The sequence below is a fragment of the Hordeum vulgare genome, chromosome 4H (genome assembly GCF_904849725.1).
Source record: "Hordeum vulgare subsp. vulgare chromosome 4H, MorexV3_pseudomolecules_assembly, whole genome shotgun sequence".
Lineage (NCBI taxonomy): Eukaryota > Viridiplantae > Streptophyta > Magnoliopsida > Poales > Poaceae > Hordeum > Hordeum vulgare.
Window position 1 is genome coordinate 513097176 of NC_058521.1, and position 16446 is coordinate 513113621.

At 44.6% G+C, this 16446-nt stretch overlaps 1 protein-coding gene across 2 annotated transcripts; it reads left to right on the forward strand.

Moving 5' to 3' along the window:
* The first annotated feature begins 13399 nt into the window (after positions 1 to 13399).
* LOC123449204 (cyclin-J18-like) lies at positions 13400 to 15861 on the forward strand. Of its 2 annotated transcripts, XM_045126338.1 has the most exons (9): positions 13406 to 13536; positions 13618 to 13694; positions 13785 to 13902; positions 13989 to 14087; positions 14167 to 14184; positions 14276 to 14346; positions 14976 to 15102; positions 15203 to 15263; positions 15538 to 15861. In XM_045126338.1, the coding sequence occupies exons 1-9, from the start codon at positions 13441 to 13443 to the stop codon at positions 15654 to 15656; spliced, it is 786 nt and encodes a 261-aa protein (XP_044982273.1). In that variant the 5' UTR covers positions 13406 to 13440; the 3' UTR covers positions 15657 to 15861. The 2 variants fall into 2 exon arrangements, with proteins under 2 accessions (XP_044982274.1, XP_044982273.1); XM_045126339.1 differs by lacking the exon at positions 15203 to 15263 and having other exon boundaries at positions 13400 to 13536; positions 14976 to 15156; positions 15538 to 15670.
* Positions 15862 to 16446: the final 585 nt, after the last annotated feature.

The following is a 16446-nucleotide window of genomic DNA, read 5'->3' on the forward strand; positions in this document are numbered from 1 at the left end:
AGGGCCTTGTGTCATGCATACAAGGCGAGAAGAGCCTGAACGACCTCTTGAGCAATCAAAAGGGTGTGGTAGGAAAGGAGGGACTTGGACTTACCTCCAAGTCAAAAATAAAAAGGAGGAACAGGAACAAACGATCCCCTACCCTCATGGACATCTTTGTCAAAGAGGGCGAAGGGACTCAGGAGGTGAACAGGAACAAGGTGGACGATGGTAACGTCAAGAAGGGCAAAACCATTCCTACCAACACAGCCGGCAAACTCAATCCTTCCTATGTTTTATGTCGTGCTGGTGATGGGCATGTTTATGCCAGATTTGTTGGTTCTTACTATGAGTCCATTGAATGGGCTATTTGGGTGCCTAAGACCCTTGTCTCTAACATTAAAGGACCCATTCAAAAATGGGTACCTAAAACCAAGCCTTGATCTATTGCAGGAGTTTGCTTCCGGTGGGGTGTCATGGTTGCTCGATAGTGGAGCAACAAATCATATGACCGGAAGCAAGGACTTAGTGGTGGATGTGCATCCTTCTCCAACTATGCCCACCCATGTCCAATTAGCCGATGCATCCTTGTCAAAGGTATTGGGATTTGGTAAGGTTGTCATCTCTCAAGAGCTATCTATTGAGAAGGTCATGCTTGTTGAGTCTCTTGCCTACAATTTACTTTCGGTTCGTCAACTTGCAATTATGGGCTTTTCCACATTCTTTAATCTTGATACTGTGGTCCTCTTGTGGAGCAAGACTCTTAAAGTAGCCTATGTTGGATATGTCAAAATTGGTCTCTATGCGGTGAACTTTTCAAAGCGACCCACTAAGACTGCGACTTGTCTAATGGCTATAGTTGATGTGGGCTGGCTTTGGCATCGCCGACTAGCTCATGTCAATATGAGATCTTTGCAAAGTCTTCTCAAAGGGGATCATATTCGTGGACTAACAAATGTGAGTTTTGCTAGAGATCGTGCTTGCAGTGCCTGCATTGAAGGAAAGATTCATGAAACTGCTCATCGTCCAACGACTCTCATTTACACTAAAAGGCCATTGGAGCTCCTCCATATGGATCTTTTCGGTCCTCCATCATTTGATAGTCTTGGAGGCAAAAAGTACTGCTTGGTGATTGTTGATGACTACTCAAGATACACCTGGGTATATTTCTTCAAGAGGAAGAGTGAGACTCAACAAACTGTCATCAACTTTGCTAATGAAGCTCAACGTCAACATGAAGCAAAGATTTTGATGATTAGAAGTGACAACGGCACCGAGTTCAAGAACTACACCTTGGATGGGTGATGAGGGAATAAAACATCAATATTCAGCACCATATACCCCTCAACAAAATGGTGTGGCGGAAAGGAAGAACCGGACTTTGATGGATGCTGCAAGAACAATGATGGCGGAATTCAAATCTCCATATAACTTTTGGGCTGAGGCCATCAACACAACATGTCACGCGTCCAATCGGCTCTATATGCGCAAAGGCTTGAACAAGACTCCATATGAGATTCTCACCGGAAACAAACCCAATCTCAAGTACTTCCGGGTATTCGGTTGTAAGTGTTTCATCTCAAGAAAGGTGCAGGTTTAGCTAAATTTGATTCTAGAGCACAAGAGGGCATCTTTGTTGGTTATGCTACAAACTCTCATGCTTACCGTGTCCTCAACAAGTCCATCGGACTCATTGAGGAGACGTGTAACATGGAGTTTGATGAAAATAATGGCTCCCAAGTGGAGCAAAGTGGTATTTGTGATGTAGGTGATGAAATTCCTCCCCAAGCCATAAGAAGAATGGGGATTGGTCAAATACTCCCCATTGAGGAACCCCTTGTGGTCGAAGGAGAAGGACAATGCTCTACTCAAGTGGAGCCATCACCCTCACAAGCCCCACACGCTTCCGATGAACAAAGAGAAGACCCTCAACAAGTTGAACAAGCTCAAGGTCAAGATCAATTGCCCAAAGATGGTGATGTGTCCCATGATGTACAAGCACTTACCCAAGGTTCCGAACCTGCTTAAGATCAAGATCAAGTGCAACTACAAGATCCAGACCAAATAGAAGCACAAGATCAAGATCAAGAGCAACCACAAGAACAAGGACAAACAAGTGAACCTGCTCAAGTCGAAAATCAAGTTGATCAGGATACTGTCTCACAATTCCCTTCTGCAGCGCCAAAAAGGACTACTGGTGCCAAGGGAGGTTCAAGACGCAAGGGAAAGCAAAGTAATCAAGTCGATGCTCTCCAGTTATCCAATGAAGAACTCTTGGAGCGTCGAGCAGCCAAGATTGCGAACAGGCTGAGAGTCAAGTCTCATCTTATGAAGAATGTACTTGGCAGTTTGAAAGGGAGAGTATCCACCCGTCAACAGATTTGGAATTATTGTGAGCATCATGCGTTTGTTTCGTATTGTGAACCTCAACAGGTACAGGAAGCGCTCGATGATGAGGATTGGCTTATGGCCATGCACGAAGAACTCAACAACTTCGAGCGTAATCAAGTCTGGGACTTAGTGCCAAGAGCAAAGGAGGAACATAATGTCATCGGGACCAAATGGATTTTAAAAAACAAGCAAAATTCCAATGGGATTGTGATTCGAAACAAGGCAAGATTGGTGGCTCAAGGCTACTCCCAAGTCGAGGGTATCGACTACGGTGAAACCTTTGCCCCTGTTGCTCATCTAGAATCTATTGGCATGCTGCTTGCATTTGCTTCTCATCATAATTTCAAATTACAGCAAATGGATGTGAAAAGTGCTTTTCTTAATGGTCCTTTAAATGAGTTAGTCTATGTCAAACAACCCCCGGGATTCAAACATCCCAAGCTCCCCAATCATGTGTACAAACTTAATAAGGCACTCTATGGCCTTAAACAAGCCCCACGTGCGTGGTATGAGTATCTTACTGAGTTGTTACAAGATTGTGGGTTTGAAATTGGGAAGATAGATCCCACTCTTTTTACTAAGAGGGTTAAAGGGGATTTGTTCATATGCCAACTATATGTTGATGATATCATTTTTGGTTCTCCTAACGTCTCTTTCAATGAAGAATTTGCTGCACTAATGACCGAGAAATTTGAGATGTCTATGATGGGTGAGTTGAAGTTCTTCCTCGGATTCGAGATTAAACAAGGCTTAGAAGGGACCTTCATCAAACAAGCCAAGTACACTCAAGACATGCTCAAAAGGTTCGAGATCGAAGATGTCAAGCCGGTCAAGTTCCCCATGCCAACAAGATGCAAGCTTGATAGTGATCCCAATGGTAAAGCAGTGGATCAAAAGGTATATCGCTCCATGATTGGATCCGTCCTTTACCTTTGTGCATCTAGAGCAGATATTATGTTGAGTGTAGGGATCTGTGCACGGTTTCAATCCGCACCAAAAGAAAGTCATTATATGGCTGTTAAGCGAATCTTTCGATATTTGGCTCATACCCCAAACTTTGGTCTATGGTATCCCAAATGAGCGAACTTCAACCTAGTGGGCTATTCTGACTCAGATTGGGCAGGAGATTGTGTGGAGAGGAAGTCAACTTCTGGAGGATGCCAATTCCTTGGTCGTTCACTGGTAAGTTGGTCTTCAAAGAACCAGAATTGTGTCTCACTATCATCCACCGAAGCTAAGTATGTGGCAGCTGCAAGTTGTTGTGCACAGTTGCTATGGATGAGGCAAACTTTAAAGGATTACGGTGTCACTTGTGACAAAGTGCCTCTTCTATGTGACAATCAAAGTGCTATCAAGATTTCCCTCAACCCGGTGCAACATAGCAAGACCAAGCATATTGATATTCGCCATCACTTCATTCGTGAACATATCAAGCAAGGTGATATTGAGGTTCACTTCATCAACACTGAAGAGCAACTTGCAGATATTTTCACTAAGCCCCTAGATGAAGCAAGGTTCCGGGAGTTAAGGCATGAGCTAAATATCATTGATTCAAGTAATGTGGATTGAAAATAGGCACTTTGCACCTCACTTTGCATTAGATCTTGTTCTAGGTGTAGGCATGGACATAGGGGGAGTGTTGTTCTCTCAATGAACTTTCCCTCCCCCATTATGCATAAATCGATCAAGTCTTTCACTTTGGCCATTAGTGAATGGCACTTGTGCTTCAAAAACGAGCGTTGGTCATGAACCCAAGGATAATTCTTCACGGTGTCATACCTTTGCCTCAAACATAGGTGGCCTCGGCCACCGCCCCCACCTTTCTCTCATATGGAAGAAAGGATACAAAATGACTAGTCAGTATACCTTGCTGGTGCTATCTTTTTATTTACACTGACTAGTCGCTGCCCACGTCTTTTTCATGAAATCCTATGTCTCATTGTGTCATTTTGAGCGGTACTACCGCCAGGGGTAGCGGTACTACCGTCAGGATCCCAGTGGTACTACCGCCAGGGTAGCGGTACTACCGCCAGGACCCCAGTCTATCACGACTTGACTAGGGCTTTTTAGGGATGTCTCGAGGGGGAGCAGTACTACCGCCAGGACCCCAGCGGTACTACCGCTAGGACCCCGGCGGTACTACCGCTGGCCCGTACCCCTTGGGCTATATAAAGGAGGGGGAGCCCGTTTTTTCTGTCCTCTTTCTTCTTCCTCATGGCTCTTCCTTCCTCTACCCCGAACTCCCCCCGTTTGGATCTCTATCTGCGGAGCCCCTTCTCTCCCTTGAGTTGGAGGGTTTGCTCCACTCCTCCTTCCTCCATCAAGTGCCATGGACACCGGTAAAGCTCCTCCCTTTATTCTCTTGATTGGTGCTTTCTTGTTCTAGGGTTAGGAGCTTGGTGATTTGGATCCATGGCTATAGTTTGTGCTTTTTTTTTGGATGGAACGAAGGAGATATCCTAGGGGAGTTTAGGTTCTATGATTCATTGCTTTTATCTTGACATGCCCTAAGTTCTTCATGTTTTAGATCAAGTACTTCTTCTCTTATTTCTCATTGGATTAGATCTAAAACTTGAATCCTCTTGACTAGGCATGTCTCTATCTAGATGTTCTTGAGGTCCACATGTGATTAGGGCTATGGTGTTTCTTGTAGTGATTTTATGCAGTAGCCATGGACCTCGTAAATCAAATCTAGTCGTTCTCATGGGTCTTTCTATATTCAGATCTGAAAGTCAACCCCCTAGCGGTACTACCGCCAGCTTGGCGATAGTACCGCTAGGACCCGAGTGGTACTACCGCCAGGGGTAGCGGTACTACCGTCAGAAGGATATTTTTCGTTATGTTTGGCAATGTGAGTTTATTCTTATGCTTCTTTTTGACCATTGCCTTGACTCCTCCTGTCGCTCTTTTTCGGTGTGTGTCTTGTGTGTCACAGGTGGTGCTCGTCGCTCAAATCCCCCACGGGACACCCAACCGAAGCAGTATCGCACTTCAGAGGCTCCAGAGGGCTCCGCCACTTCCGGTCTGAATCCCAAAAAGAAGTCTTTTAAGAAGACAGCTCACAAGAACAAGGGAATCAACGTTCACACTATGCCCCCTAAGGATTTTCTGTTGTTCCGCACCCGCAATCACTATCTAGAAGACAAGGCTCAGATCAAGAACATCGAGCATGTTTGGTCACAGGATCACTGCATGATCTATTGCGACATCATCAAGCCATTCAAGAAGATTTTTGTCCCAGTGCAGTGGATTGATCTTGCTCACCTTCAACGGAACCCAGATTACCTTGGTGAGGCTCTCTCCTTGATGATAAGCTTGGCCTTAAAGAGATCATCACCTTCAGGCAAGACTTTGACCCAGATGTTGTGGCCCAATTCTATGTTCACTTTGCACCTGATGACGTGCACACCATGACTTGGATGACTGGTACTCAGAAGATGACAGGTTTCTGGTCATAATTCATGCAGCTTCTCAAAGTCGACTTTCAGGGGGACGAAACTCCTCTTGGGATGCGTCCTCATGCTCCGTCTTCATCTACTGCCACCCCAAGGACAGGTTGCAACAGCTCTATGTGAAGAAATGTGTGCTCCCCAAGCATCTGGATATCATGCATCGGATCTTCCGCAACACTCTCTTTCCTCGCATTGGCAACTTTGACGAGGTGCATGGTTATCTAGCTGAGATGCTTCTGCTCTGTGAGGAGGCTAGTACTAAGGAATCTACCCCTCTCGATATTGCCCATGTGATGTTCAATGAGCTCTGGAACTGCATCATGAACCGCAAGGTTCCCATCTACGGGCCCTACTTGTTTGCCTATATTCGCAGGAGGTGGCACGAAGTCTATATGATCGATGAGTTCCCTATTCAGGCCGATCCCTTTGTGCATGATCCTATCAAGCTTCGTATCAAAGACAAATGGGCCAACCCATCAACTTCATCTCAGCACATGGACACTGACACAGAGACTGCTGCTGGAGGAGGCCCCGCTTCTCAGTCCCGCTCTTCTGCTATGCCATCTTGGGCAGTGAAACTGAAGGATAAAATGAAGACTCTCTTCTGTATGCAGGCCAAGGGACAATATCAGTCTCATGTGGCCTAGAAGGAGAACCGTCAGAGGCACAAGCGTGTCTTGAGGACCCTTGATGTTGATATCTCAAGCGGCTAAGATGACGACATCACTCCAGAGGCTGATTGGATGCGGGCTCAAGGTTATCAGTGGACTGGGTCTGATGCAGAGGAGGAGGCGTCTAAGGAGGACAATGAGGAGGAGCAGGACGATACGGATGCCACGGACGAGTCTGGGGCTAATGAGGATGCGGAGTGACCACCTGTGTCGTTAGGTGTGCCCCTTTTTGGTGTCTTGTGCCAAAGGGGGAGAGAGTCTAGGAGCTGGATTTGCGCTTTTCTTTAGATTTGTTTATATTTATCGTGCTTTGCTTTGAACTTGGTTTGATCTTATTTGCTATCTTTGCTTTGTGTGATGTGAGACTTGGTCTAGTGTGAGACTTATTTCTATCATATGCTGTGGGTCATATGCTCTTCAATTATCTCTACCGTTTTCTTTATGTTCACATGCTATCTACTGTGCAAATCCGGTATTGTCATCAATCCACCAAAAAGGGGGAGATTGTTAGGGCATATTTATGCCTAAGTAATTTTGGTGATTGATGACAGTACCGTAAAGGACTAATCGTGTGCATTAAGATTTCAGATAACACATGTCAATGGCACAAGACGACTCGCCCCCCTCCATGGAACAGAAGCACGGTGTCCTCTACGATTCTCTTTCTTTGAGTCATAGGAACGTCGTACTATTAAGAGGGGACCCGTAGTGGAAAGGTTTGGGTGGAATCAATTTTGCACGCACACACTTTATCTCCTTTCCCTTTCCTTGCAACTTTGGAGTGGTTCCCGCCTCTGGTTGATCTCCTCTAAGCAAAAAGGTCTCACAGTGGTAGTACCGCTGTCCCTAGCGGTAGTACCGCTGGGCCTAGTGGTAGTACCGCTAGAGCTGGCGGTAGTACCGCTAGTGCTGGCGGTAGTACTGTTGTGCTAGCGGTAGTACCGCCCCTGGTCAACGGTAGTACCGCTCCAGGAACTTAGTACCGCCTTCCTAGCGGCTGTACTTCGTCGGACTTTTTGCGAAGACTTTCTTGGCAGTGGTTGGCCCAGTAGTGCATCTGCACTACCATGGGCCCAGCGGTAGTACCGCTGGAGTGCCAGCGGTAGTACCGCTAGGCTCGGGCTGTGAGTGGGAAAATGGTTGGATTCCCCCCCCCACTATATAAGGGGCTCTTCTTGCTCTAGAACCCTACCTTTGACCCTCCCAAGCTCCATTGTTGCTCCCTAAACTCAAAAGTGCCCGATCTCTCTCCCTAGCCAATCAAACTTGTTGATTCTCTAGGGATTGGTTGAGAAGGCCTGGATCTACACTTCCACCAAGAGAAAAATTGATTCCCCCACCAATCCCTTGCGGATCTTGTTACTCTTGAATGTTTGAGCACCCTAGACGATTGAGGTCACCTCGGAGCCACATTCCATTGTGGTGAAGCTTCGTGGTCTTGTTGGGAGCCTCCAAGCTTCGTGTGGAGCTTGCCCCAACCTTGTTTGTAAAGGTTCAGTCGTCGCCTTCAAGGGCACCTATAGTGGAATCACGGTACCTCGCATCATGTGAGGGCGTGAGGAGAATACGGTGGCCCTAGTGGCTTATTGGGGAGCATTGTGCCTCCACACCGCTCCAACGGAGACGTACTTCCTGTCAAAGGGAAGGAACTTCAGTAACACATCCTCGTCTTCATTGGTTCCACTTGCAGTTATCTCTAACCTTCACATTGTGTATGCTTATGTTGTTGTTTATCTCTTACTTGTCTTAGTTATCTTTGTTGGTAGCATCATATAGGTTCACCTCTTTGTTGACATTTTAGAGAACCCTTATGTTGCTAACCCTAACTTGCTAAGTTATTAATTAAAAAGTGGTAGTTGCCTATTCACCCCCCCTCTAGTCAACCATATCGATCCTTTCACTAGTGTTAGTACCTCCATTTGCCTGTTCTTCCACCCTTTTCAGGCGTAATAGGGCTAGGGTTTTTTGGGGGGTTATCAAGGAGGGGACTTTTTATTTGAAAGGGGATGATCTTGGATATGTAGCAATGATAGTTCTCTTATTTGTGCAGTACAATTTGATGGACTGTTCTCAGTTGAGATCCATCACAAAGGGATTTTCTGTGGAAGTGATAGCAACATGACCTACATGGATCATGAAGTCGATTGGTTTGATGGTTGTGACACTGATACTTGGTCAATTCTGTGGATTGACGATTTCCTTCTTTAATTGGGATATAACAGAGCAATCTCCAAGATTGATGTGTACTGGAGCAAACCTAGGAATTCTTTGTGTGATGGCCTATAGTTGATTGCGTGTGATGCACACATTGTCCTTATGATTGCTGCAACAGTGGATCACAAAAACTTGCTCCTACTGGTAGATCATGGTGACACCCTAGAGTCACTAAGCACTGATGATGTGTTGGGAGTGGGGATGCCTGAGCTCCCAAGGGTTATTACTCCAGTTAAGCAGCAATAATCAATTTTAGCGCGGATTGTTTGGAGGGGAGGTCTGCCCGGCAAAGGGTAAAGAAAACGTACCCAAGTTTGACAAACGAGAAATTCCAAGACATATTAGATGTAACTACAAGAAAGCAAAAAGATTTATGTCATTTGGTGAAGGCAGTAGCTCACATGTTACAAATCAGGAATTTGAGGAAGAAGATGGCAATTGTGAGTCTGATGATAGTGGTGCTGAAGATGCAAATGACAATAGTGAAGAACATGGAAATGATGCCAATGAAGAAGTTGAAACAGATGAGGACTTCTATGAGAGTGATTATGAAGTAGCAGAAGGTGATGATGATCTGTTTGATAACAATGTAGACAAAGATGTTGATGATCATAGAGAGAAGGAGATTGTGCATGACTTTGAAGGCGAACTTCCTGAAGATGCCTTAGATGACAGCCATTTGAACCTGTCGAAAGAAGAAGGAGACAAGCTTAGGCACACATTTAGCACATTCAATCCATCTACTGACCTAAAAGCACCGGCTATTAAAGTTGGCATCATTTTTGGTGACATGAAAGAGCTCAGGCTTGTTGTGGTTGCATACAGTGTGAGAAACGGAGTAAAGGTTAAGAAGATAAGGAATACAACCACCAAATTTGAGGCAGTATGCAAGCCTGGATGTAGTTGGTATTTGAAGGCAGGCAAAGATAACAGGAGTAGTAGCATACAGATAAAGAAATACCTTGACAATCACACATGCACCAAGGCTTGGGACCTGAAAGCTCTTACAACCCCATTTCTGACTGCACAATTCAGAGAAGAATTCAGAGACAATGAGAAAATGCCTTTGAGAAAGTTTTCAGAGAAAGTCGAGACGGAATTTAACATGGTTGCAAAGAGAAGTAAGCTAGGAAGGTCTAGAAGAGCAGCAGTTAAGCAGATTAGAGGTGAAGATGATGACCAATACAATATGTTGTGGGATTATGCCCAAGAGCTTAGGAGGACAAACCCAGGAAGCAAGTTTTTCCTATGCACTAAGGAGGTTTTTGATGATAAAACTAAGGAGACGAGGGACCACTTCTCAACATTGTATTGGTCATATGATGCATGTAAGAGAGGGTAACTTACGGCTTGCAGACCGATAATCTTTCTTGATGGTTGCCACATAAAAACTAGATACAAAGGGAATTTACTTACAGCAGTTGGAGTTGATCCCAACGATTGTATATTCCCTATAGATTTTGGTCTATGTGAAGTTGAGTCAACATACAGTTGGGAGGGGTTCTTAGCATCTTTGAAGGATGACTTGAATATAAGGAACTCTTCACCATATACAATAATGAGTGACAAGCAAAAGGTTAGAATTTCTTTTCAAAAGGTTAGCAACTCTTCATGGCTTAGTGTTTCTTACAATAGTTTCTCACCAAATCACATTTCTTTTCAGGGTTTAATAGCTGCAGTGCAGAAAGTTTTTCCCTATGCTGAACACAGACATTGTGTTAGGCACATATACCAGAATTTTCATAAATTGCACAAGGGAGAACAACTGAAAAATGATCTATGGGCAATAGCAAGATCCACACATGAAAATTCTTACAATAGGAACATGGAGCAGATGAAGGATCACAGCCTTGCTGCATATTAGTGGGTGGAGAGGTTATCACCTAAAACATGGATCAAAGCCTTTTTTTCCTTTGTGCAAATGTGACATTTTACTAAACAACATGAGCGAAGTTTTCAATAGGTTTGGTTCCTCCATTACTATCTATCATGATAAATGCATTCCTATTTAAAAATTCTGCATACATTATCATTCTGGATCTGAACATGAACAGTTGTGAATGTAAAAGATGGGAGCTATCTGGCATACCTTGCCATCATGCAGTTGCGTGTTTCAAGCATGAGAGGATTGAACCAGAGAACATGGTTCATGAGTTCTACTCAGTGAAAAAATACAGAGATTGCTATGCATGGAACCTAATGCCTATGAGTGACATGAAGAAGTGGGAAAAGATGCATGGCATACCTGTGCACCCACCTATCTACGCAAAAGTCATGGGTAGGCCAAAGAAAAATAGGAAAAAAGAGCCAGAGGAGAAAAAGGACAAGAATGGACTGAAGAAAATTTCCAAACATGCTGTTACAATGCACTGTTCTATATGTGGAGCTGCTGACCATAACAAGAAGGGTCACCACAATCACCTACATGATCCAACTTCAGCAACAGCACAAGAAGAGGCAGAGGAGGCAAAAGATTGTGCTGACCCAAGCATCCTTGCCGTAATTTCATTATCTCTTCTACTTAATTTCCTTTTTAGCCAATTTAATTGACCGTACTATGATTCATTGCCATTTGCGGAACATTATGCCACACAAAGTAATTCCTGAACTTGATCCAACACAAATGCCAGATTGCATGGTGTACAAGATGCAGGAAATAGTAACTTCTTCTATTCTGAGATAAGCAACAACAATTAATTATCTCATAAATTATTACATTGTTCTAACTCATGTGACAGGAGAAGTTCACAAACCCAACAATTACAGACTATGGTCCTCTTCCTGAATCGACCTTCATTGCAAATGCAAGAGACTCAATCCCACTTGGTAGAGTCACAACAGCAATGACAAGGGGCAGGGCGAGAAGAACTGGAGATGGAGCAGCAGAATCTAGTGCACAAGGAGCTGGAACAAGACCTAGGAAAATGCAGGCAAGAGGAGGGACATCTACTACAAGGGGTGGCACTTCAACTCCAAGAGGAAGAACTACAGCTCCAAGAGGAAGGAGTACTGGAAGAGGAGGAACAAATGCCGCAAGAGGAGGGCAAAGTGCTGGAAGAGGAGGAACAAATGCTGCAAGAGGAGGGAGAACTGCTGAAAGAGGAGGAACTGATGCTGGCACAGGAGGCACAAATGCTCCAAGAGGAGCTAGAGCTGCTGCCCCTGGCTTCTACAACCTGTTGTTTGGATATGATGGTGCAAATGCACACCCACATTACATGGCAGCAGAAGAGGAGGTCCTTGTAAGCCAGAATGCACCATCCAATGTCTTGTATGATGAAGGATGGCCGAATGATCTTCATGATTTCCTCTCCCTTTGATTTTCACTTGTGGATCACATCTAGTGTTAGTTCATGAATGAACTTCTATTGCATTATAGTTCATGAATGAACTGTTGCTCCTGTTCGGGTTCAGAGACAAGAGAGACCCTTTTACTTTGGCATGGTACTGATGTGTATTGATATGGAGTTCATTTTGGCATGAAAATTATGATGATATGTTGTGTTTAGTTAGTTAAGTTGTCCTAAATTCAGTCAAATAAAGATAACTGAATATTTCTAAAAATTGTGATGATATGCTGTGTTTAATCAGCTAAGTTGTCCTAAATTCAGTCAAATAGTAAACTGCAATTGAAAACAGGAGAATACAAATCTTTGCCATTTAAAGAGAAATGTTGCACTTGACTGAAACTCACAACATAGTAACTAATGATGCTTGCATTTGACAAGAACACAAACTCCTTAACACATGACACCTCTGATCTACTTCTTCACTACTAGTGCAAACAAAATGGCACACAAGCCAAAACATATACTGATGGCAAATACTAGCATACTATCTCTAAACACGAGTTCTTCTTGTGAATCTTAGCAACGATCATTTTCTCCATTTTGTGCTTCTCCTTCTGAGCCTTCTTCTCAGCCTCCTTTTCTTCAATCTCTTCTGTAGCAACTGGTTCTTCCTAGCCAGTTCACCGAGCCTCGCCAGTTCGCGAGTTTGACTACCTTCAACTGACATGCGGTCAGCAGCATTGAACTGTCCAAACTTGATTTCACGAAGCTCCTCGTCCTGAAACCAAAGGAAGACGAGATTTATCACCATAAATAAACTAGAACACATGAGGAAATGCATCAAGGATGACGAGATTCATCACCTCGGAGCTCCTCTTCGATCCCCAGCAGTACACGGCCGTCGGCTTCCATTCCTCGTCACAGCCGTCAGCCATCTCTACCGGCAAGGAGGAAGGGGGGGGGGAGACAAATGACGCCGGCCTTCTGTCCTCCTCGTCTAGATCCATGCCGACCAAATAACAATGACGAATCGAAGAAGATGGCGCCGCCGTCGCCGTCGCGTGTATAGATTTAGGGATTTCCTTTTTTAATTTATGAATTGAGGGAACTGGCCATATACAAGAAGAACAAGGGCTTTTTGCGACTTTAAACTAAACTGTAGGGGGTTTTCCGTAAAAGAATCAGCATGACATCTTCATGGCGCGCCCCCAGCCACTGACATGTGGGCCTGTGACATGTTGACATGTTACTGATGCACTGCATACGGCTAAATACGCGAGGAAGCACTGTATTTAAACGGAAGAACAAGCTACGGCATCGATTCTGTGTATTTTATAAGTTTAGGAACCAAAGTGAACAGATCGGACAAGTTAAGGCACTCAGTGTGTATATTTGTTAAAAAAAGAAAGGGGTTTGTCACTGCCGTCCCCGACTCGCGCCACCATGAAAATGGTGGAGGGGGACGCGCCGGCGGCAAGCGCGTGGCCTGGTTCGTCCCGCCGCAGACACCTGCTCCAGTTCCTCCTCCACGCCTCACACGTAAGCATTCATCGCCCTCCGTTTTCCGAGACCCCCAATCGAGCTCAGTCTCACCTGCCACCGCCCGTGATTTGCTTGCAGCGGCTCGACCTCCGGCCCATCGTCAAGTACTCCGCGCTCTCCTTCTTCGACGGACGCTTCCTCCCCGCGCTCCCGAGGTGATGGCGGCCGATCTAGCCTAGCCCCATGCACAATTTCTGTTCTCGGTCGGGGACGAATTTTTTTCCTTCCTGACATGTTCGTGGCAGGAAGATGGGGTTCTGCGGCGCACGAAGTGGGCGGGCCGTCAGGTCGTGGCTGATCGAGCCCCTCAGGGACAGCAACCTGGAGCTCTTCGCGCTCGTCGCGGTGTGGATCGCCAGCAAGGTGATACTGTGAGAATCTCAGCAAACTCTGTGTGAATGCCATGGGGGAGCATCATTCCCTTCCTTTTCATGCTGTTGTCTGTTCAGATCCATGAGGTGAGGCCACTGTCGGTGAAGAGCCTCAAGGCGCTCAGCGACCGCATCATCGCCGACCAGCATTTCACATGCCGTGATTTCGCCGACGCGGTGAGTTCATGGTGCATTCTTCTCTTTCATTTGCGGTTCCTGATTATGCGGACTCAAGGTGTTTGTTGCAATGCCGCAGGAGCTGGTGTTCATGGAGGTAAAGCCTCTGGGTTAGCGCTGGAATGTTTGCTTTGTATTGCTCTTGTCTTCCCGCACTATGAAATTGTTGTTTGTTGAGTGGTCTGTAGGTAGTGGACTATAATGTTGGATGCTCCAACATTACTTTCATATACCTGGAGGAGCTTCTCATTCAGTTCAGGTTCATCAAATTTCTTAATTCATTCGCTAATCACTGACCAATACTACCAATACTCCAATTGTTAGTACTTTCTTTGGGAGCAATTGTTATAGCCTTTAGAACCGCTATAAATTGTTACAGTGAGCAAATAAGTTGGGCCTCAGGACCCGGGCCCAGGCCCTAGGGGCCTGGGTCCTGTCTCCGCCATATACCTACTGAATTACTAGTTAGTGGTGCACATGTATCATCTTGTAACTCTGAATTTCTGTAAGGTACACATCCATTTATATTGGGCAATGCATTATATGAGAAACCACAGTTCCACACACCAGGCAGGTGCGGTAATTAGTCACTAGAATTAGAATCTTGTTGCATTCAGTTTCTCACTGGCCCCTGAGCAGTCCACTTGACTCTTTCTAAGTTTCTACTTGGTGCACGGGCACTGTATCACACCATCATCTGTTTTACCAATCCCACGAAGTTACACTGTCAGTGCTTAACACTGCAATAGTTTATCTGATGTGTAGAAAATATTAAACCATGAACATATGCTGCTCATATGTTCTTATTGTTCTGGATTTCTCGATACATGTGAAACGTAAGTATAGAATTTCAAATAACATGCTGCTTACATTCTTCTTCACTGACAGGGAAATATCAAAGTTGGGTGATCTTTTAAGTATGGATGTGTGCATGGAAATTTTGGATGTTCTTTACGAGACCGAAGATACCTCATGGCTTTTTGACTCTCCCTGTCCACTTGCTGCTTCAACTCTTGTATGTTCCCTGAATGTAGCATTCCCACTGACATTGAAAAGATGCTACATAGAGGTGTGACAATGTTGTGTCTAATACTGTCTGTCTCTATTCTCTTAAGGTTAGTGCGTATGTTATGTCAGTTCCTAAGCAGACATGGGAGTTTCCGATCCTTCCTTGGGGTAAGCCATTAGCAGCGTGCTTCTCTTTATTTTTGCACATGGTCCAACAAAAAACTTCCTCCATAGCTTCTGTGGTTTTTCGTGATTTTTATCTCGAGTGAAATGTTTCTACTCTCTTCAGTTAAGACCTACTGTTCTCTGTGGTCATACAGTAATAGATGGATTAGGCCCACATATGTAAGAATTGTGACGTGTCTGGTGCACTGGTTTGCTGAATCAATAAAATTGTTCTTACAATCATCACACAATTTCTAACAATACTTGCATTTTGCAGTCCGATTTACCACGTCATATGCTGAGGAAGAGATCATGAAGATTGTTCTGAGAATTCTCATGCATGTACTCAAACCGGATGAGATCAAAGAGAAGAACAAGAGAGAATTCAGTATCTGAGACTGAACTGGTGATGCGTAGAAGATAGAACACAAGTAACTGTGTCCAAATTTTGCCAATGTTAAGTAGTATTAATCATCGTGCAACCAAGTAATTGTGTAGAGGATAGTGCAGCTTGTTTGCATCCGACAATGCGGGATTAAGATTTCCAAAATTAGCTGATGAATGATGGTCGCTAATTGAATCTGTGAAAAAGTTGCTGAAACTATTGTTGCCACACGAGTACATGACAATTCAGCTCAGATGACTGACTGACTGGTGCAGTGATGCTAGATCTCTCCTTGACTTTGCCAATGGAATGATATCTTGTAGCGTCCATGTGGCACTCACCAATTTTCTTTGCATTTGATGTTATGATGACATCAGACTCTTGTACTCTGCTTTTGTCTCCCTGCAATTGTAAAATATGACACCCATGTTAGATATTTAGGGTTTGTGGTTTACCCCCTATTCCTCTGCGCTTATCCGTGGTGCCGCTCACAATCGCATGTCTGAGGCTAGGGGGTAGGGACCTTCTTATACTGCGTTTCCAAAGAGTCCACCTCTTTTACAGTTATAAGATTCCTAGTCTTTAAACTAGTTTTCGGATAGAGTCTAGATCAAACTACCAACCACGATATAATTTGTCTGTTAGCGGATCCTATCCGTCGAGTGCCCGAAGCACGTGCTTGTGAGCAACGCGTCATAACAGAGTATAAGTTTCTCTAATTATGTAGATCAACATTAGGGCCGTAATCTAATTACACGATCTAGCTTCTTCCAATTATCAGCGTACCCGGGTAGTCTTTCC